This window comes from Alosa sapidissima, chromosome 21 (genome assembly GCF_018492685.1).
Source record: "Alosa sapidissima isolate fAloSap1 chromosome 21, fAloSap1.pri, whole genome shotgun sequence".
NCBI classification, from domain to species: domain Eukaryota; kingdom Metazoa; phylum Chordata; class Actinopteri; order Clupeiformes; family Clupeidae; genus Alosa; species Alosa sapidissima.
This window is the reverse complement of record NC_055977.1, coordinates 8000105-8024546: the sequence shown is the minus strand read 5'-3', so window position 1 is coordinate 8024546 and position 24442 is coordinate 8000105. Positions and strand designations below refer to the sequence as shown.

General features: G+C 41.4%; 1 protein-coding gene and 1 long non-coding RNA gene across 2 annotated transcripts in view; one reads left to right on the top strand and one right to left on the bottom strand.

Moving 5' to 3' along the window:
- rprd2a (regulation of nuclear pre-mRNA domain containing 2a) overlaps positions 1-19598 on the bottom strand; it is a 44887-nt gene extending 25289 nt beyond the window's left edge. The window contains exons 1-2 of the mRNA XM_042076624.1: positions 19353-19598; positions 746-875 (exon numbers count right to left, since the gene is read on the bottom strand). Coding sequence (XP_041932558.1) covers positions 746-875; positions 19353-19548 — 326 coding nt within the window. The 5' untranslated portion in view covers positions 19549-19598. The remainder of the gene's footprint in view (positions 1-745; positions 876-19352) is intronic.
- On the top strand, positions 10910-12612 carry LOC121695629. The gene is made up of 3 exons (XR_006026123.1): positions 10910-11042; positions 11732-11886; positions 12147-12612. It is a non-coding gene; the product is annotated as an uncharacterized LOC121695629 (long non-coding RNA).
- Positions 19599-24442: the final 4844 nt, after the last annotated feature.

Sequence of the window (24442 nt, the reverse complement as noted above, 5' to 3'; positions counted from 1 at the left end):
TCGTTTTTAAATGTCAAGGCCCTCGGAAGTCTACCAATGAAGTATGGAGCTACTTAGAGCCTCGTAAATGGTGTAAAACAGTGATTTATTTGCATGGCTAGGCCGATGCCTGAGGCACCACAACGAAACACTGTGCTGGTAGCATTGGCTAACTAGCGCCAGATTTCTGAGTGCAGGGGACAAGCCGAGGTGAGCTATGAGACATACATTCACACTCGTTATCATGTTTCAACACATTTTAGGTCAAAATCACACCGGAATTATCCTTTAAAGCAGAAATCTTTTCACATATATCTCCGTTTATTGATGTCAAAGAGTACTGTCAGTACAAGAAAAAAAACGGAAAAAATCAGTTCTACCTTGTTCGAGTTGCTACAGCTAACAGCTAAAGCAGCCAGGCAGCTAGCTACAGTGCTACACTCTGGGGGCATGAACTTGGGGGCTCATAAGTGTAGTGTAGCACCGTATCTGCCTGGAAGGCCCTAACTCGACAGCCTAGCAACTCGAGCTAGGTAAAACAGATTGTTTTTGAGGGGGGTTTTTTCACACCGACAGTACTGGGTGACCTTGAGAAACAGATATGTGGAAAAAAATAAAAATTGCCGGATTTCTCCTTTAAGGGCCTTGCTCCCATGGCATAGCGGTGGCAGCTGTGAATCAAACTCACAACTTTTTTCAGGCTACTGTATGCAAACCCGGCTCCTTATCCACTACTCTTGAACTGAACGTGCATCTGCGGACTTACTTAAAGAACTCCATGGAATCGGGCAGCACTGCAGTAAAGGAAGTGCGGTACACAATGGCATTCTTCCTCTTGCAGTTCTGGATGACATCATTGGCCAGGTAGAAGAGGTTGAGCCGGTGAGCGGAATCAGCTGGTAAAAACAAGACCGAAAGAATAGTTTTAATTCTCTGTGCAGAGCAATGGAAATAATGGACTCAAATAATTGATAGATGGATTAATTGTTAAAGCACAGGTGCCGAACACACAGTTTGGTTGGTTGTGACACCATCATTCACAGAGTGGAGCTATGCATAATACATAAAATAATCATTCAGACGCAACTATAGGCATAAAATGCGAGCCAAAAAACGTTTAGCCTAGGTCTATATTTTACAGTGAAATCAACACATTTATATGCATTTATACAGCACTTTTCAAAGCACTTTACAGTGAAAGCAAAATGGCTTAAAATGAGATAGATTACAACACTGGTATATAGGAGTTGGGGGTTTAAACACAACAAAAATGAACCACTTCTGGCAATGAATCTTAATTACAGATTAAAGTATGCAATGATTTTTAAGAATCAATAAAGTATCACCAAGTCATATTGCAATATCAGTAATGTCTTAGACCCATTAGAGGGATGAATCTGTCAAGTGTCACAGCAAGCATCAGCCTTGAACCAAAAAAAAGCCCATAAATCTCAACGCCAGGAACTGTGCCTCTCGAATGTCAAACAGCAAAAGGCTGGGCAGAGCATGTAGACACTATATTTTTGACCCGAGTTAAGCTCACATTCATTCGGGTTTAGAATAGGGCTAAATCCAGTCAGATCGGTAATTATTTGTCGTGCTGTGTTTGAGATGGATCATGAGCCATGACGCCCAATTAGAAGTATTAGCAATCAACATTCCAGCTCCCAACCTATCGGGTTGGATTTTCTGGCATGTCAGACATTTCTGTTGACTGTCTTCTTGCAGTGTGTCAGCAGTTTGAGCATGCAGTGTAAAACCAGTGAAAGTGAAAAATCAATCAATCAATCAAACAAACAACAAACAATCCCACAGTGTCTGCCTGGCATTAAGAAAAAGGGCCATTGGGCCTCATTCACCAACGGTTCTTACGAAGAAATGTGTTCTTAAAACCCACTTTTTTTAAAACCCACCAGTTTTTACAAAGATTATGGTGTTCACCAATGTTTTGTTGTTCCTAGGTAAGAATAGAATCTACGAACACTCAAGAGCACTCTTACGCACATTTGAGAATTGACTTGTTAGTGAAAAATAAACGGTTATTGCATTTTCATCATATCTGCAGGCGTAAAATATAATAGAATTTAAATGACAAATAGTTATTGTTTTTTAACAAAATAAATTCCACTATTTTATTGGAGTATAAAGTATTAAGGTATTTTAAAATAAATGAACCCAACAATTTTTCACTTTTTATACTAACTATTAAATATAACGACTCATTTACTGTTGAATTCTTGCAGCAGTGCTTTCACTTCAAAGCATGTCATATACGGCAGTGGTCCTTAAGTGGTCTGACTTTGGGACCCACAATTTCCCATGTTCATAAAGTCGCGACCCATATATATATATATATATATATATATATATATATATATATATATATATATATATATATATTTTAGCGTTCAAGCCAATGGATATGGTGAGCTACATGGTAAGACAAGCGAAGTGCCTGTAGGCCTACTTGTTTGGCATTAGCCTACATTGTGAAGTCTTCAACTCTTGATGTCACCTTTCAAAGTACTCGACAGGTATGACTTTGACAGGGGTGCCTTGTTTCCATGTGGCATTTTAGTTTTGATGGTTTCATGCTCTCATGAGCCAGCCATCTACTGCACACCACACAATGGGGTTTCTGTCCTATTTTTTCCTCAGTTTAAGTGAATGCATATCCAAGCCTACTGTAGGCTACTTCAAATATACAGAATAGCAGCCTACTTGCGTTTACCACTAAAATGATGTCTAACATTGTCTATGCCCATGGCAATGACTGATATGAAGGCTATGAATAAAGTTTATCAAAATAAATAATAAAAAAAAAATTTTGCCCTTGACATTTCAGTTACAGCTATAAAACACATTATTTATGTTTGGACATTAATATTTTGAAAATAATTATTCATAACCAACCCAAACAGAATGGAAGACAAACATGTTCTCAGTGTGTCTAAACCACTAAAACTATTTTCCATAAGGCCCTAAATGAAAGGGTGGCATTGAGAGTATTATAAACTTGCTTTTGTACCCAATATTTCTTTCTTTAAATAAATACAGTATTTTATTAATGATGGACCAATATTTGAAGTCTCCACGAATAATGGGCATGAATTATTAAGGATAAAACGCCGTTGTCATTTTCAAATGACTAAAATTGTAGCCTCTGCAAGGTAGTGAGTAGGAACATAAAATCTTTGGATCTTTGTGCAAGGAGCTCATTGTATGAGCATTTAGTGTACAAAGTGCCAATGCTGTATCATAAATAAATTGTATACATAGGCAGGGCTGTACAGTGCTACACATTTGCACATGCCACAAAAATAATCAGTCTGTGCTATGGATATTTTACCAACTTAACACCGGTGACACCTTATTTATGTTTATGTTTATGTATATTAATGTTTTCTAAAGTGTAGCCTGATGAAGTGATTGTAACTACGTACCGATGCTAGACATTTTGTAGATTGTGACAAAACTATCAGAGTTAAGCAGAGTTTTGGCAGAACTGAATCAGGGCACAGCACGGGTCAAGATGTTTGGATGATTATCATGTCTGACGTCAACAATAAAGATTCTCTGTATGCAGTTTGCTTGCATGAAATGATTCTGCGGATTTTGTAACAACACGCCAACAAACACTTTGAATAGCCAAGGCTACTCTGGACTTGAGACTTTGAATAAACAAATGACAATTCAGACTGCAAGGTCCCAAATTGAAACGAGCGATAGGCTAATGGTCCCGCATTTAACGATGTTTCAGAATGCCACACATTCTAAATGACTCTGGGGACAACTAGCTGACCGGTCACACTAGGTCTAAGTTCAGCAGGTTTGTATGGCATTAGCATTTCTGCAATGTGTGTAGGGCCAAGGCCATTTAGTGTCTTGTCCACAATTAATAGTGGCTTGAATTCAACTTAAAAATTTACTGGCACCCAGTGAAAAAACTTGAGGATTGGAGTAACAGATGTTTCAGAATGCCACACAGCTAGACAACGAGTGGCAGACATGTCACATGTCGCTACCAAAGACTGTTTTTGAATCACATCGTTGCAAATCTCATGTGATGCATCTTTCTACAAAATCGTTTATCTTCTATATTGTTAAGTTATTCAATAGGCTAAACATATAGCCTTACATCAAAGCTTTAGGCTTATGTCATTTTGATCTGTAAAAATGTCTATGCAGCCATGCCTAAATTATGCTTACTGCACATTAATTATGGGCTAATATATTATAATATAATATTCAGTATTCAGGAATGGCATGTTTAAAGAGGCGGTGCAGCGGCAACTATTTTCCTGGATTCTGTCTGATTTGACACAGAATTACCTAAAAGCTAAATTCACACACAAGGCCATTATTATCATTACAGACTTATTAATATGCAAAAAAGGAAACAGATCGGAACTGATACAAAAATTGACAACTTTGACCTAATAACCTGACCGTACATTACTCCTACAGTGAACAAAAATATAAGCACAACACGTTACTTTTTGCTTCCTTTTCCAGTAGTTTACTAAAAGATGTAAGCCTTTTTATGCACACAAAAGGTTTATTTGTTCACAAATGTGGTCAAACTTTGCATCAGCGAGCGAGCACGTCACCTTGACATTCAGATCAAGGATCATGCTTTTAATAAGTTCACATGTCAGGGAAATGGATTATGCCATCTTCAATGGTGAAGGTGAATAGACCACATGCACGAAAAGCTCTCTGTGCGCTGGTTTGCTTCCGGTGGAGCCAGGTGTGTTTGAACCTGCCGCTATCGTTAATGTAATTAGTGTCTACACGGACTCGGTTGGGTGTTGCACTAGGGAAACAGCGCATTATGATAAAGAAGGATTTATGCGTGTGTTGAATTTGTTATTATTGAGCAAACAAGATATTCAGTGTGAAAATGTAAGGAGCAGAATATAACAGAAGATGTTGTTACAACACCGTTAACACTCCACCAGAAATACATGAGCGTACAGGAAAAGCCTTTCGTGCACCTAATCTATTGCTGCTCAACAACACGGACTTCAATAAATGTAAATAATAGGGATGCACGATATATCGGCGGCCGATATATTATTAGCCGATAAGTGAAAAAATGAAAATATTATTATCGGTCCGATAACAGAATTCTGGCCGATAATTTGCACCGATATTTTTTCAAGTCTTAATTTAGGCCTACGTAAGGTCCGTCTGGCTACACTGAGCTAGCCTACTTGAGCTTGGTTGGCTATAATTTTTCTTCAATATAATGTCAGCGGTGTGAATGTATTTCACCACTCTAACAAAATCTGTGGATATGCGTTCATTTGGGAATCTGTGCATCTCAAAATCCTCTCGTGAATGATCCGCCATTTAACCTTAACAGAGCGGAGCTCAGCCCTATCTAGAGCCGTCTTGTGCTGGTGTGTTTGCACTTTACCGCGCTGGTCGGGGAAACAAATAAACTCGTTAGTGGGACGAGTACATAAGTAGGCCTAGTTCTAAGTTGTGTTTTAGTATTATATTTGCATTACCTAAGCTTGGGTTTTGTATTATTACCTAGAAATATGCTAACCATTCGTGCTTCAGTTCCAGACAGGTCATCATAATAAGTTATTAAAACCTTCGGGGCTAACGCCTTTCATTTCTGATGCAGCAGGTGGTGCGCAACCTGAAAACGATTCAAACTCTCTAGTCACTCACTCGCAATTCACTGACGTCAGGTTCACTTAAAGGAGCCACACATACTGTAGGGCTAGGCTACTGTTATGTTGTTGACTGCCGTACTATTATGAGTTCTGTCCATCATTTGGTGGTAGGTAAAATTACTGCAATAAAATTATGCTTATTAAATGCTTTCCCCAAATCACTTTTTCACAAATTTTTTTTTTAAGAGTAATATTATCGGTTATCGTATCGGTATCGGCCACAACAAACCAATAAATATCGGTTATCGTTATCGGCCCTAAAATTCCATATCGGTGCATCTCTAGTAAATAAGCATGTAAATAAATGTAAATAAGCTATTTGTGTATAGAGGAATCTATACGTAAACCTAAAACGTATCTTTTACTTCAATTTATGAAAAATCCAAGTGAAAACTGTGTTGCACATACATTTTTGTTCAGTATACCTTTCCCTCTCTTATAAGTATAAGTATAAGTATAAGTATAAGTATAAGTATTATAAGTATATAAGTATAAGTATAAGGCCTTCCGGTTGAGTGGCGCATGTAGATGCAGCGACTCCTTGCTTCTCCTGAACGTGCAGTGTTTTTTTGTTGTTAAAATGTGTTTTTCGGAATGTTTATCGCATGAAACTACGTCGGAACGCATGTACAGCCGACAGCAACTGTTGCAGATACGGGAGGAAAACAACAGTATCGATGTTTTGGACATAAAAACAGAGACGCTGGCTGAACTGGGAATACTTCGCCTGCCTACCACAACAACGGACCCGTCTGCTTCACCTGGCCGGCGTCACCGCAAGCGGTGTGCCAGGACAAGGAAGAGAGGCAAGCGAGCTGGAGTCGGAACAAGGCTAGCAGCCAACCCAACTCGCCCAGCAATACCATCCATATTCCTGGCAAACGTAAGATCACTGGACAATAAGATGGACGACATTCGGTTGCTAAGATCAGCAAACAAGACAGTGAGTAACTGCTGCGTGACTGTTATCACTGAATCATGGCTCAACGATAACATCCCCGACTCTGCTATACACCTGGAGCAGCTAACGTGCTATCGAGCAGACCGAGCCCTAGCAGACAAAAGACGTGGTGGAGGAGTTTGTGTTTACACACATGATGCTTGGTGCCGAGACGCTACGGTAGTACACAGACACTGCTCTCCACTGGCGGAGTTTATGATTATTAAGTGCCGACCCTTCTACCTCCCCAGGGAATTCACCGCGATTCTGCTGGTCGCGGTGTACATCCCCCCCAGCAACAAAAACAGTGACAGGAGCATGGCACTGAATGAGCTGTATCGGGCCGTCAGTGAACAACAAAGTGAACATCCGGATGCCTTCACAATCATCGCTGGAGACTTCAATCACGCCAATCTCAAAACTGTACTACCAAAATTTCACCAACATGTAAACTTCCCAACAAGAGGACAAAACACCCTGGACCTTGTTTACACCCCACAGAAAGAAGCCTACAAAGCCAAACCCCTCCCCCATATCGGGCAATCAGACCACATTAGCATCCTACTAATGCCCCGATACAGACAAAGAGCAAAAGTCACCAAACCGGTTCTGAAGGAGGTGAGAATGTGGCCGGAGGGGGCCGTCTCACAACTTCAGGACTGCTTTGAAACAACAGACTGGGATATCTTCAAAACAGCTGCCACCCACAACAACCACATTGACATTGAGGAATACACAGACACTGTGACCTCCTACATCACCAAATGCATCGATGATGTTACAGAAATAAAACACATCACCACTCGGGCCAACCAGAAGCCATGGCTGACAGGAGACGTCCACAGACTGCTGAGGGCCAGAGACAAAGCCTTCAGAGCTGGAGATGTAGCTGGCCTAAGAACAGCGAGGGCTAACCTGTCCCAGGGCATCAGGAAGGCAAAAAAGGATTACACAGACAAAATAACAACACACTTCAAAGACAGCAGAGATGCACAGAGCCTATGGCAGGGCATACAGGCCATCACTGACTACAAGCCTGCGCCACGGAGCTGTGAGAACAACACCTCTCTGCTAAATGACCTGAACAGTTTTTTCGCCCGTTTTGAAGCACAAAATGACACTCACCCACAGAAAACCCCACCTCCCCCCCACGACCAACCCCTGTACCTGTCCTCTGCCAGCGTGAAGAGGACACTAGCCACCATTAACCCACGCAAAGCAGCAGGCCCAGACAACATACCAGGACGAGTGTTGAAGGACTGTGCAGAAGAGCTGAAGGATGTTTTTACAGACATTTTCAACACCTCTCTGGAGCAAGCAGTCATCCCATCACTTTTCAAAACTGCCACCATCATACCCGTGCCAAAGAAATCATCACCATCATGCTTCAATGACTACCGTCCTGTAGCACTCACGCCCATAATCATGAAGTGCTTCGAACGGCTAGTCATGTCACACATCAAAGCCACCCTACCCCCCACCCTGGACCCCTTCCAGTTTGCATACCGAGCCAAACGATCCACGGAGGATGCAATCTGCTCTGCCCTCCATCCAGCCCTCACCCACTTAGACAATAAAGACTCATATGTGAGAATGCTGTTCATAGACTTCAGTTCAGCATTCAATACCATAATACCACAACAACTCATCAGCAAACTGGACAAGCTAGGATTCAGTACCTCCCTCTGCAACTGGCTGCTGGATTTCCTGTTGCAGAGACCACAAGCAGTACGTGTCGGGGACAACACCTCAAGCACTCTGACCCTGAGCACGGGGGCCCCTCAAGGGTGTGTGCTCAGCCCCCTGCTCTTCACACTGCTAACACATGACTGTACAACCACTCACAGCTCCAACCATCTGGTGAAGTTTGCGGACGACACAACACTGGTGGGCCTCATCACTAAGGGCGATGAGGCTCACTACAGAGAAGAAGTAGACCTGCTGGCCAAATGGTGCAAAGACAACAACCTCCTGCTAAATGTCAGCAAGACCAAGGAGATTGTTGTCAACTTTCAGAGAGGCCACAAACAACTGCCACCACTGTCCATCGACGGAGATGCTGTGGAGAGAGTGAGCAGCACAAAATTTCTGGGGGTGCACATCAGCGACGACCTCTCCTGGACCACCAACACAGCATCACTGGCGAAGAAAGCCCAGCAGCGCCTCTACTTCTTGCGCAAATTGAAGAAGGCAAGTGCCACGCCTCCTGTCATGACTACATTCTACAGAGGGACCATCGAGAGCATCGTCTCCAGCAGCATCACAGTGTGGGGCGGAAGCTGCACAGATCAGAACAGGAAGACCCTCCAGCGCACCGTTAACACAGCTAAGAGGATCATTGGAGCACCACTCCCCTCCCTGCAGGACATTTACACCACCCGCCTCACCCGCAAAGCACTAATGATTGTCAAGGATACAACCCACCCTGCACACGAACTGTTCAGCCTCCTGCCCTCTGGAAAGCGGTACAGGAGCCTCCGCTCCCGCACCACCAGACTGGCAAGTAGCTTCATCCACCAAGCAATCAGGATGCTGAACACTCTACCCACTCTCCCATCACTGACAGCCCCCCCCACCCACCAGCCAACCAGGAACCTAGGAAACTAGGATCCTGTCTACCAAACCCCCCCCCCCCCCCCAACACCGCCATGTGGAACTGCACTGTGACTGCGCAGCCAAACGTGTTGCTGCTTCACATCAAGCCTGATATACTTGAATTACTACATACTGCATATCAATGTAAATATACAGGTCACACAAGCACAAGTTTAAACTTCATGTAACTGTTAAGACTATAGAAATATACAACACAACTACCTCTATTTTTTTTATATATATATATATATATGTCCTATATTTCTATTTTGATACATACATGTTCTATATTTCAGTCTTGCACTTTAATTTAATGTTTATTGTCTATGGCTATGTCCATAGTATGTCTATGTCTGTATTTAAAGCATGTCTATGTCTGCATGGGAGAGTAAGAAACGAAATTTCAATTCTTTGTATGACCAGTGCATGTAAAGAAATTGACAATAAAAGCCGACTTGACTTGACTTGACTTGATATATACACTCTTTTGATCCCGTGAGGGAAATTTGGCTCACTGTGTGCTGAGTGTGTTTCAAATTAGTGAAACACACTCAGCACACAGTGAGGTAAAGCGCACACTAATCCCGGCACAGTGAGCTGCGGAGCTCGGGGAGCAGTGAGGGGTTAGGTGCCTTGCTCAAGGGCCCTTCAGCCGTGCCTACTGGTCGGGGTTCGAACCGGCAGCCCTCCGGTTACAATTCCGAAGCGCTAACCAGTAGGCCACGGCTGCCCTAAATTAGGCTATGCTCCTTCATTCAATCTCATGATTATTACAATTCATGTTTCAAGACATATCTGGCTGTTAATCACACCAATATGGCACTGTCATTAGAAGCACTTGGTGGTGATGATGTAATGAATTGGAGAACATGAGATTTCAGTTAAACTTGAATCATGATCCAGCCATAGATACAAAATCTAGTCTACATAGTCTCAATACAAAAGGACAACTCATGCATAACACACATACTCCACAAAACATCTATATTGTAGAATGGAAGAAACAAAAGCAACCACTAGGCCTACACCACTTTTTCCAGAAAAAATCCAAAAATATGCAGGCTACTCACAAAAAGTAAAATGTCTCGTAATTACAAACATTTCTTTAGCTCTGCTGCACGTATACACCTCTACTTAGATGACATGACATTGATGCCGCATAAGCTCTGACTGATCACATGAACACCCAAGTCAATAAACAGAGGCAGTGTGTGTGTGGTGTGTGTGTGTGTGTGTGTGGGGGGGGGGGGGGGGGTAGGGGTTGACCGCTTCAGCAAACTCAAAGATCCACAGGACATTACTCCTCATGCAGGATTGTACAGTGCTACATATATGCTATCCAATGGATGACTTAGGTCTGGTGACACCTTATTTAACATTATTAACTAAATACCGATGCTAGAGATTTTGTGCTACAACACTATCAACCTCTGTAGCACCAGTGCTATGAGCAAAAGAAAGTTAACATACAACTCTTTCATGGGTTAAATGATGGATTTCACTGTGTAATTAGCCTATGGACAATTCAACAATAAAAACAAAAACAATGCTTGAACATTCTATTTGGGCCCCAATCTACTTCCTCTGCATTAAGATAACATATGGAATGTTAAAAAGGAAGTCTTGTGGGGCCAACTATGATGCTGATAATGGAACTCTCTTGAAAGGGTCCATATTCTGATGTTACTGCGTGGATTGGTAGGCTGGCATACAGGTTGGACACTCTGTGGCTTTGGAACACATCGGAGTCATTATTGTTTTTACTCATCATTTTTTTAATCATCAACCCGGGGGAGAAAAAGCCACTGGAGTCAATAAATGTCAACACACTGTGGTGGGTAAGTAGGAGACAGAGGAGGGTATTAATAGTGACAATTTGGCAGGCTTTAAACAGATGTTTACACTGTCAATAATATGCCTATGGCAAGCAAAGCCGTTTCACAACATGCCGTCATCACATAAAGAAATAGCAATAACACCACTGAAGCTGTATAAAACTGTTAATTTATTACATTTTTGCTACAGTTAGCCCTGTTGATAACTACAGCAAATATGGACAAGAACCATTAAAGCACTGCACTATTTGGGCAAACATGTCTGATGTTTCCTCCATCAGTTGTCTATGAACAACAGGGCCAAACACAGGTTTAAATGTCAAGGCTGAAAGCAGTCTATCCGACTATTTAGTACAAATTGTGTGGGCCTAGGTGATCTATTATGACACCAAAAGCCAAAGTTAGAGTCAAATTTGTATAGCAGATTATCGTACATAATCGTCATTCAATGTGCTTTACACGGACAGAACAAACAAATAGCATGGAAATAGCCCAAGACACAGACACAAATAAAATGGAAATAGCCAAAGTAAAAGGGATATAAAATAATATTAAAGAAGAAATAGGAAAAAAAAAAAAAAAACTAAGAGGAATAAATAAAAACATATGACTATAAAACAATCCATATGGCGTATTAAGAAAAACAACTGATAGTAGAAAATAATACAGCTTTAAATCTGTATTTAAAACAGGCTACTGGAGCAGATCTAATCTCTATGGGGAGGAGGTTCCCATGGTGGGCATCATAATGGCTGAACGCCCCTTCACCTTGCTTGGTATCGACTCCGGGGACAACTAGCTGACCAGTCACACTAACCCGTCACACTAGGTCTAAGTTCTCTAGCGGGTTTGTATGGCATTAGCATTTCTGCAATGTGTGTAGGGCCAAGGCCATTTAGTGTCTTGTACACAATTAATAGTGCCTTGAATTCAATTTAAAAATTGACTGGCACCCAGTGCAAAAACTTGAGGATTGGAGTAACAAGGTCTTTTTTTGGTTTTGGTTAAAACCAAAAAGGTGAGAAGTTTGCATCTATGATTATTAAACAATGTATGCCACCAGACAACACCTCTCATACTACCACTGTCTGTTTACAATCCCTGTAGCAAAGGAAGAGAGAAACCACGCCACCTGGCCTTGAACACAAGTCTATGGGGGTTGACTGCAACACCGAAGATCCAGGTCAATGTGACCAAACCATACACAGCTCTGGTAGTGCCAATACTCCATCACAATCCCAAATCTTTAGAACATTTCTGCCATGATGAGGTCTTACCCAGTGGTTCGAAGGCACACTGCTGTGCCATGTGGCAAAGTGAGCTCAAAGTCAAGCTCCACCTGACCCAATCAGCTCGGCAAAATGGTAACGTTAAAAAATTGGTTCCACGTTGATCCCATGGATCAGATGCTATTTTAATTCATATGTCGGTCTGTTTATGACTCCTATGTTTGTGTGTGGCTATTTTGTTTTGAATCTATAATCTTTTTTAAAAAAAGAAAGGCATTATTAAAGATTAAATTTCCTCCTGTTCATCGTGCCCCACCTGACATGTCTCTATTGCCCACTAGTGGGGCCCGCCCCACACTTTGAGAAGGACTGCATTAGTCCATGCACATTACAGTCTAACATAATGTTTGTTGGTGGACACTGTAAGAAACCTAATGGACATGGCAAAAAAGGAGAAAACTTTGTTGAATTACACGCAAGGACACAAGCCACTAGCTATGGTATTGTAGAACAGAGAGGACAAGGTAGCCTGGGAAGACCCATACGGTGCCAACGAGGCTAGAGGAAAGGTAACTGCATTACGTTATGTGCACTTTGTTGCACATAACTCCAGCAATTTGTTTCCACTCTCAAATTAGAAGAGGCATTGTCAGCACCGTTTGATCATTAACACTGAGTGTTTGCTTCTCCAGTCCCAATGGATTATGATATGATATATACTTCTCAAAAAAATTAAGGAAACACTTACAGTTTTCCACAATTGTTAAAACACATTTTTTGAAACCTTCCACCCTTTTCTCCATTCTCAAACTACATTCACAGAATGTTCTTGCAAAATAAAACACTCGCCTCAAAAGTTTTACTTGTGCTCAGAGCCAAACAGTGTCAGAGTACCGATCCAGTGTATGATTGAAGTGTTCCCTTAATTTTTTTGAGCAGTATATTTTCCAAGACCAAGAGGAGAAGTATCTCGGTTAGCCTACATTTAAAGTTACAAACTTAGAAAACACGTGGGGAAAACTAAACACTCCGACCAGCGTGACTAACTTATATTAGCTATCCAGCTATCAAATAGTGGTTCTAACCAGTGTTGCTTTGGCAGGTGAAGCAGAGAGCCAAGAAAATATAACTAATGCATATTAGAATCTACCAGAAGTAGAATTCTAAAGAAAAGGGCATTTTTATCAGATCATCAGCGAACACGTCATTAGATTTAATCCAAAATGCCTGAATATGCTACACACCACAGTATGTAGGCCTAATCACAATGTAATGCATCTGCAGTATGTGCTGTTATAAGTACAATTTAAGACTCCTTATTTTAGCCTATCAGTGATATTTTTCTGGGGGTGTGGAAATTGCAGATAAGGCTAATGTAGGCAGATAAGGCTAATCATATCGCTTCCTGTTACTCTCTCACTCTCTCCGTTGTCCTGTCTGATTGAAGGCATAAAAGCCCCCAAAAAATATTTTTCTAAAACAAGGTAAACAAGGGAAATACTGTTCAATATCACAATCACCTGCACTTCTGAGTATAACGCAAACAAGGAAGTGACTTATTTGTGCATGGAACAAGTACATTTTTTATATTTCACTATTGAGTGACATCAAAACATTCACAAAGCTCCCACCTCAAGGTGGGAAGTCCCCAGTTTAGGTGTGACCTGACCACTTAAGAAAAAAAAACTAGACATTTTATTAAACATTTCAATAATTTGGTAGAATATTTGAAAACCTGTATAAACTGGACTTATTTGAACACTGAATATACATTTACACATATAAATTGCATATAATATAATAATATACAAAATTATATGATATTAAAATTATATTGATATATAAACAACTGATAAAATTACAAAATACTGAATTTCTGATATTCATGACAGCACACATTATGTAGATTATAGCCAAGGTACTATTTCTATGACAGCTTCAGCTGTCAGAAGCTCAGGTTGAAGCTTGGAAATATTGTAAACAAAGTAAGCCTAACCTGTGGGGTATACTACGAAGCACGTTAGACATATCTAGGCCAGCGGTCCCCAACCACCGGTACCGGGCCGCAGGACATTCCTAACCGGGCCGTAGCCTACGACGAGTTTTAAAAAAAAATGCATGCAAACTAAACTAAATTTAATTCGCAATAATGTCACGTTCTTACATGGCATAGGACTATATGCAGTTGTTTGATTGCACGCATGTTTGCATTTTGCAAGGTCTATTTTCTTACGTCTGTCTGTCCCGCCTTCAACACTTTTACATATTGCCTTCAGCGCTGCGCAGCCTCAGGTCCTCTCACTTCACTTGATCAGTTCTTGGCGAACGGTAGTGCCACACGAAGTTATCTAAACTGCTAGAATGAGCAACAAAAAACAAGCATCTTTAGCAGGTCACTGGCCAAAGTGTTTGAGTTGCGAGAGCCGCTGCAGAGATTTCTTACAGAAAAAAAGTCACCGTTAGCTGCACATTTTAGTGATGAGGACTGGGTGTCAAAACTCGCTTACCTGTGTGACATATTCGGGTTGCTTAATGACCTCAACCTGTCAATCCAGGGGAGAATGACGACTGTCTTTAAACTGGCAGATAAAGTCGCTGCGTTTAAAGCCAAGCTTGATTTGTGGGCACGACGAGTGGACCGGGGTGTATTTGTTCCAAACAGTAGTGGGGGTTTTGGGAGAGACTGAGGCAGGGCCCTTTCTTTTGCAGCTGGTGTGCGATCACCTTGTTGTCACCGGGTTTTTGGATCAAAACCAAAGCAGAATATCCCGAGATAGCCGTAAAAGCGCTGAAAACGTTTCCCACCACGTATCTATGCGAGGCCGGGTTTTCGGCAATGACTGCAACTAAGACCAAATTGCGCAATCGACTGGACATTTCAAACACACTGAGGGTGTCACTGTCTTCCATCACCCCCAGATGGAAGCTTCTTGTTGCAGGGAAACAAGCAGGGCTCCCACATGGTACATAAAAGGTTGGGGACCCCTGATCTAGGCTATGTAGACATATCGAGTCTTGACAAAGCCTTGACTCAGGAGTAGCAGGAGTGATACTACGATTGCAGTTATGTGATATATTTGTCAAACTAGGCATTCAGTTCAGATCTGTGCGCGTTCTCGGTGTTGGGATGACGTTGGCCAATCGTGAAACGTGGAGACGCACAAGACCGCCTCTATTTAAAAACAATTACTTCCGCATTCATAAGCGATAGCTTAATCTACACTGCGGCATTTTTTTGTGTCTAACCTATAACATCAAATAAAGCAATTGTCATCAGTAGTTGTATGGTATGCATGTCCATAGTGGGATATTTGCACGCACAGCACTATTAAAGCACATTCGAGATCCAAAATGTTAGTAGAGGCGGAGCTCCACCTGTAAGATATGACAGAATCCTACACGTGAGAGAACTTCGTTTTTAAGACAATTGATTGGTCAGTGTGCAGTAGATTACACGATTTCAGCTATAACTTAGCACATAACCTCCTCCCGACCAGATTTGGTTGACAGCATAAGATACCATGGTGATATAGCGACACTAAAACAGATCCACTTTCGTGTCACAGCATAGCCTGGCTTTGAGCGCAACATACCTCGCTAACCCACTAATCGAGATTCGTAGTACACCCCACTGGTTGGCTAGTTTATCATAGACTACAGTTTACGCTGTTCAGTTTCCCAACGTGTGTTTAAGGGCGCAATCACACTGGGTCCGTTTAACTGGACAGTATCCGAGTGCAATTACTCCCCCCTAGCCCTGACCCAGCTGGTCTCTGTTCACATTACATATTTGTTTGCATAGCTGGGTCTGTTTATGTCATAAACACCAGCTTCTTTTTACCAATATCGCAAAAACGGCAGTTCATTTCCCGGGGCCTATTGCACAAAACTAGGATAAGGGATTAAGCCGGGATATCTTGGTTATCCTGGCTCAATTTATCCGTGATCCAGTTGCACAAAAGCAGAATAGGGGGTAGCAGGATATGTTATGGTACAAGTTACCATGGCGATCTTAGTTTAAGAACCACAGTCTTACACCACCGAACACTGAATAGGCCACTTATGATGCCTAATTAGGGATGGCCTTTAAGCATGTTGATGCGCTTATTTAGTCATCATGATAACAATAAGACATTCATTAAAGGTTTACACACAAACAGATGGCAGTTCACCCAGAGTTTCACAACTGACATACTTTTTTTATCTCCATTTTTCATCATCTGCATTGGCACGTATCAAGACAGACATATATCCCAGACAGTTCCATAACAATCATCTATCCAAACTTGAAGGTACTGGCAGAACATACTGTCTGAACTGATCTCATTTACACACATATGTCTTGTCAGCGGAACAGCTGGACTGCACAAGCTCCATCATGACTTCAGTAACAACAAAGTTGACACATAACAGAGAGGCCCATAATAACACAGGCTATGAGTATTATTTTCTATTGGATACTGCAGCCGACTTAACAACATAAAGTTAAACATTTAAAGGTCTCTGCCGACCATGTTAAAGAACCATGTTAACTGGTTAAAGAACCAATTAAAAGACAGACCTGTCTGTAGCCCCCACTTGTGCGATTTTAAACTTCAACTCTAACAAGGCTTCATTAAATCAGACACAAGGTCCTCTTGTAAACAGAAGATAAAGACATACAGTTGATGTCACCCAGCTCATAAATAACAAGTTCTTTGACAGTTAAAGGTCCAGTCACAGATTGTGCATGATGTCATGTTTGTTTATGTATATTTATATTTCTAGTCGACGCTTTTGTTCAAAACACGTACTATATTTTAACCAAATACCAAACAAAACCCACCAGAGAGGTAGCTCGCCCATCCCTTCAATATTCCCAGAGAAACGTACCACAGTGTTTTGTTATTGTGGTGAATTTTAGTAGACCTACAGTATAAATGCCGTTTTATTGCAGAGATTGTCGGTTGAGAGAGAGCAGAATTAGAGAAATCAGCAAGGTATCTGTTAACCTAATTGTTGAACCTAACACAATCGCCACCATGGGAACAGCAGCAAACACAAACGCGAACAGGCAAACACATCACACACACAAGCAAAATAAAGTGTATGCCTTTACAACATCTGTTTGCTGAAGTTTACCCTCTAAACAATGTAAAGCAGGCAAACAAACAGGCCAACCAAGAATCTGCTGCTGAATTAGACCAATGCCCTATGCTGGACAGACAAGACAGGCACTGAAGGTGCAGTGTCTCTTTATGGAAGTTACCAGAGAACCTATCTACATCACTTCAATAAAACAAGGAAGCTTCAAGTATAATGTCCTCTACTACTGAGATAAGGCTGTGGTTGTCCTTCCTACCCATGTTTCCACTGCCAAAAAATTAAACACTGTACCAAACAAAAAGTGATTACTTCAAAACATATCAGCAGTCTAAACACAAATCACCCATGATTCCTCTCAAGAACCAATCAGATGATAGCCTCCAACCAGGCCGACCTACATTGACTGACCAAAGAATGGCATGCTATCCCAACAAGATGAAAACAGGTTGGTTGTCAAACCCTTATCAGTTATCACCTGCAGCACTAAGGCCAACTTTGTCTATATAATCCCTCTGAAAAAGTAAAGGTGTATCTTGTGTAGTAAGACATTTTGGCCTTAAAGGTGTTTCCATTTAAGTGCTGGCTATATTCAACCATTTGCTCTTTTTGGTGTGGTCTGTGCAAAGCGTGAGGTATAAAAAGTGTTTCCCTGTTTGTAACATGAGACTGCGTCTGTTAGCAACACGACGTAGGTCTCCGGATTCGTGAATAAAGCTCTCAGATTTCTGACTTGAGTCCTGGCTGACAGACTTCATTTCTGAAACAATCCCAAGACAAATTTCAGTTCCTACACTTGACAGTGCTCAAAAAAACAAAAGCCACTAATAGCACTACAAATAGATACTTCTGAGTTCTGAATGCCGACTGACCATCATTCTGCATGTAGAGCAAGACCATGCCACTGATCTTGCCCTACTCCTGTATTGAACATACTTTTGACCATTGAAGCATTGCAGGTCAGCACAGACATGTTTTACTGACAACAGGTTATTGTTGTGCATTAACAGCCAGCTCGTTTTCATGTTCCTTAAAATAATAACTGCCAAGCTCCTCTGGACAAACAACTCTCTCTGAAAAGCAACTTCCTGATCTCTGAGGTTTAGGTTGTAATCACCATAACAGTTAATCTACCATTTCTTTCTATCATGCATCACTTTTTTGCACTTTTATGAAACCCTGATCCCCAAGTGTCAACAAAAACTTATCAGTTCTGACACACTTGTGTTGGTCAGGGCAACGACCCTTCATCCTGTTTGCCTCTCTGAAAAGACACAACTGTCTATGGCCAAATTACCGGTAACTCTGTTGTCCCCTAGAGCAAGCTAATCAGCCGAAAGCAAACTGATCAATCGAGGTGTTGGAGAGAGGTAGCCTATCTAATAGCAAGTCACGTCACCTTGCGAGCAAGTTTAGGGAATAACGTTAGTGAAATGACGTGGGGTCATTCATTGCCACGTTACAGCAACAATTGGGGCATACATAGAAACCCTAAAGTAATCAACCTTGCATCCTCTTTTAATGGAGACTAACCAGACTACACACTACATGACTACCCAGGAACATGCTTGCTAGCTAGGTTAGAAGCTACTCCATGGGAAACAGAAAGTTAGCTTTAGCTTGCTACCGACTAGTGTTGAAGTTAGCTAGCAGATAGCATCGCAAGGTGTCCACTATCCAACGCACTTTCAAACGTTACAGTAACTTATACATTAACTTCATATTAACAGTTCATAATAATGGGGGAACATATGTGGGATCAACATAACGACTATATGAACTAACTGTCTGTCAACGAATGTTGTATAACAAAAAGTTCTATGTGATGTGTTGACGTGATGCGGTAAGTCATACCGTTAAAACGTATTGGTAAGACAGGAGAGCTAACTTAGCACGCATGCTAAGGTCCAGTCAGTCTCATCTAACTAAAGAGCCAGTTAGCAATTTAGCTAGCTGGGTAGCATTCTAGCTAGTTAACTTGGCTAACGTTAATTGTACTCACATTTCTTGATCCATTTCAACCAGGCGCGTACGATGTTGTTGTGGTACTTCTTGTTATCGATGCACCATGTTGATAATCCTTGTATTGACTCCATAGTATTTGTTACTACTTGAAAACGACGGTCTAAAGATGATTCCAGCGCGGCAGCCGAGCCACGGCTACCGTGGCTACTTGCCGCAGCACCTCCAGCCGCCATTTTCCAGGCCGATCTCTGGTTAACTACTTCTTGTGTTTATCGAGTGGAGGCACGGTGTAGGGCCAATGAAGGGACAGTGTAGCGAAGCCTGTGGAGACGAGCCCGGAACCCTAACCTGTTAGGGTTTGTAGATGTAGATTACCCTAGCGTGTTTTACCAAAAGTTTTAATATGGCTGTTATTGCTATTAACCAAATTCCAAATAAATAACCAAATAAGGCTTATACATGCTTATAGGCTAGGCTACAATGATTTTGTACAGGTTAATAGCCTATATGGCAGTAGGCCTTGAACAGTGCAGCTACCCATAGTCCCCAAGCCTTGTGTCAGCAATTTCCATTATCCTGACCTGATCCTGATCTGTTATTCAATTGGTTCAGTTCGGCACTTTACTTAAAGATTAGTAGGCCTAGATACTTTAATGCAGAATAAGTAGATAACTATAACTAGATCATTTTACAGAAATTTTATTACTGTGCAGTGGTCTCTATATCTTCTGCATTGTATTGCATTACTGTATCCTACATTGTTCAACACCTGAAACGAAGATGCAAACAAACATTGCATGTTTTTTGGACGTTTGCTTCTATAAAATTATCAATTCATGTTAGTCTAGAAGTTTGAATAACATTTTGGCAACATTCAATTGCACTTTATGAATAGGGATGTGACGAAGCAACAATACAAATGTGTGATTACAACCAGTTGAGATAAAAAAAAAAAATGAATTGCAGTGCAATTTTTCAACAGAATAGGTTATAATCATAGACTGTATATACAGTCTATGGCTGTAGTCTACCCTGTCATAGCCATACTCAATTCTATTTAGAATAAGTGATAGGCCTACATTGAGACAATGAAACAAAAAAGTTAATCCTGTAGGGAGACCTGTCATAACATCCTTCTTCTTGACAAATGCCTCAATCTTTGTTTTCAGTTCGTTTTTTAAAGTTATTGCGCTGTCAATATCTTGTACAACAGGCAGGATAGCGACATCTAAACAGCTCGCTTCTCTAGCGACAGGCTTTTTGTTGTAAACAGAATCAAAGCAAGCTCAGTTGAATGAATGACTAGACACCATTGCTTCTATGGTTGCTTATCCATCCATCATCGTATAAAGCCTGCCCAGACGATTTGATTGGTCCGCAGAGTTCTCAAGTTTAAAGGGGCACCAGGCAAGCCTGAGTGCTTTTTCTCTACAAAGCTCCCCCTAGCGTCTGTACGTATCGATACGTGTGCGAGCCCTCGGTCTTTTACTGTCTATGGGTCTAAAGCTCATTTCCTTTTCTTTGCATCTTCTGTCAAGGGTTTTCGCTGCTTTTTCGCCGACTATGCCATTATACACATGTTTGCAACAATCACTAGCATTTCGTTAGCCTGCCTCTGTGCTGGGGATGCAGGATGTAAACTGATCCTGCTTCTCGCGATGTCTGAGACTTTGTGAGACTGAAGGTCGTCGGTAGGATACACCAAACTTGCAAGCGGGGTATTCTTCCTACAGACAGTTGGGGCGGGCGAGAGAGTCTTCATTCGCCCTGTAATGAGTCATTTAACCATATACCGACTTACGAAGATGATTAATTAACACGAAAACGTTGCCTGGTGTCCCTTTAATAGAAATGTCTCAATGGAACCATTCCAGACCGAAATTTCCCGATCTCAGATTTTGTGGGCGGGTTTAAATGCGAGCTGGCTTCCAGGCTAGGCGTAATCTACTTTTGATTTCACTTGTTCAACTTCAGATGTCAGTATGATGATGGGTAATACTAGTACAATTTGAGTCAGATTGGTCAAAAGATTATTGTAGCCTAATAAAAACAACCTCACCAAGTCGCCGGATAACACAGAATACGCATTACCTGGGACACTGAAAGGGGAACTATGCAGTTTAATTTACCTTAACTTCACAGCTTCGGAGTCATTGGAATGGTTATATGAGTTTTTCTAGGGCAAATGGTGGCCGTCTCTCTTCCCCCTAGCGCCTGTGAGCAGAAGAACCATCCTTCCAACTTTGGGCCGGTGGGCCGCCGGACTCAGAGACAGAAAGTCTCGCAGCCTTCCGATATAACAAATTGCTTTACTGCACTACACACATTCACACCAGGTGTTGGCTAGAACTACAGTAGGTAGCGATGGAGTTTCTCAGACATTTATCATGGCAGAGCCAGCGAAAAGAAGCAGAAAGCGAGTAGGCCTAAACCGTTCTCGGAGGAACAGGGAAAGAGAAAACGTCAGACTGACCGATTGAAGAGTGTCGTAAAATATATACTCTAAAGCTGTAGGGGGAGCTCTGGAGAAACACCTGCGGGCAAAAATCAAGAAAACAGGGAAGAAATTGCCAAAACTGCATAGTTTCTCTTTAAGTGGCAATGACTTCATGTAATGTAAATTTGTGCAAGTGCGGTGTGTTTGTGAGTGTGTGTGTGAATATGTGTGCCTATGTGTTTGTACTGTAGGCTATGTGTATGTACGTGTATGTAGGTGTGTGTGCATATATGTGTGTGCATATATATATCTGTGTGTGCGTGCGTGCGTGTGGGTATACGTGTTTGATTCCACACAAATGTATGTGTGAGTGAAAGTCAGAAGGTGGCTGCAATACTGCCAAACAGGAAGTGAGGTCATATCTATAACACTTTCATGTATCAAAGCTAAACTTGGTACATGGACTGGTGAATTCATTGCGAGGACGCACATACAATTTGGTGCCCTTTGATCTCTAGGGGGCACTGCATTCAGCAAACATGCCTTTTGGCTGGATGTTGTGTTAAAGCAGCAGTTGGCAAGATTTTTTGATCATATTCACGTAAACCAACACTATACTCCGGCAGAACAACATAAATTAGCCGGTTTTAGAAAAAAACCTGCACTTCAACCTCCATCTACAGCAGTGTTTCCCAAACTTTTTTTCTGGGGACCCACTTTTTAAAAATGACAGACCATCGCGACCCATTTCACTTCAAATCTACCCTGCAACCACCAATATATTTTTAGGCCACAGGTTCTCCAACTTTTCTATGTCTCCCCCAACCATACATTGCTATAGGATCTAGATAGATCCTGCTTTGAACACGGTTGTGTTGCATTTTGAGCACCATCAGCGGGAAAAGTTGGAAATGACTACTGAAAAGATGCGCATCTGAGAGTGTGGAGAAATTCTTGCATGTTGCGCATTCGTCAGCATAGTAAGCTGTTCCTGTATTTCTAAAAAAAAATGTTGTAGGCTACATTGCATTGCAGACAAATGGGTCCATAACACTGTGGATGTCAATTCCGATGTAAACAGCAAATAACTCAAGTCGTTATATTGTATTGTTGTATTATATTGAATTTCCCCTAGGGATCAATAAAGTATATCTATCTATCTATATTATATTGTATAGTCGTTATATCAGAATAAGAGGCTTTTGCGTTATAGCCGGAAGAATGCACCTTTACTTTGGAGTTAGCGAGGTAGAAAACTAGAGAAATAGTGTTTAAAATGTCCATTTAAATTGTAGCCTAATATAATGCACTGCTGTGCATTTTAAATCAGAAATAAGAATGTGAGGAGGTTGCTATTAACTTTAAAGACTTCATCTAAAATTGGAACTATCTACATGCAAATTGAATGTCCTTATGTCCGGTCTATGGATGTCTGCTTCAGTTGATAGCATGGTCACTAGATTTTAATCGGTAAAGTTGAGGAGCTGATATCTGTTAATGTTCGTGCAAATAGGCGGATTCATGTCCCTTGCAGTTTGCAACTGCGAGGTACATGGCAGGCGCCCCACAGAACGGTTTCATTTTGAGAGGTAGATATCCATTCTCTGACTCTGCGATGCGTTCGTCCTCCAGTTTCATGCGCCAGTTTCATGAGCTTTTAGGATGAAACCGTGACTGTGGTAGTTAACAAACTACATCCTAATAAAATACCGTTAGCTTTCCCGGTATCAAATGACAAATGGTATCAGTTAGGCCTATAACACAACATAAATTGTGCTGGCGACCCAAATTAAATCTCCTGCGACCCACCCGTGGGTCGCGACCCAGACTTTGGGAAACACTGATCTACAGCCTGTTATTTGTTTTGCAAAAATCCACAGCTCCAGGTTCTTCTGGTCCAATCAGAGCAGGGCTGTGTGAGATCTGACTGTCAATCACAGTATGGTGCGCACTGACGAGCACAAACTCAATTAGAGGGTGCTCAGTGGTAGTGGGGGAGGGGCATGAGATTTGTAAAAATTAAAAATTTTGGCTAAGTCCTCTCTATCTGTCAGACTTGCCAACTGCAGCTTTAATGCATGTAGCCTAACTTTTGACTCGTATGCCCAGTTTTCAAATGAGGTACTGCTGGAATCCTTGGATCCTCCTGTCTGTTGCCAGTGGTGAAATTGAGCCAGTACATTCATTTCTATGAAAAAAAAAAAAACATTTAAAAAAAACATTTAGTCCGGTCAATATTTCAAGATGGCTGCCATCTTGAATTTAAAGTGGCCAATCACTGTGGCCAATATTTTTTTAAAGTATGCCCCCTAGAAAACAACTGTGCCAAATTTAGTTTTTTATTATCTTCCTAGCTATTAAGCCACACAAAATTGGCAATAAATAAATTGCTGTTACTATCAAATACAGTTTAAAACAGTTTTTCTTTGTTTTCCTACAGGTTGTCCTGACTATGTCTTTTTCAAGCCTATCAGCAACATGTTGCATTGCGCAGCCTTAAGCCACATAAAATTGCCAATATGTTGCCACAGCAATCATATATCTAGTTTAAAGTTGAATGTAAAATGGCTTTTTCAATAAATGTATTAGGTCTGCTGTGTGTGTGTTATCATAATGTGTGTGGGGATGGGGGCGGGTTGGTGAATGAATAATTGTCCTTTAACATTAGTGAAAGTCGATTAAGAAAATTC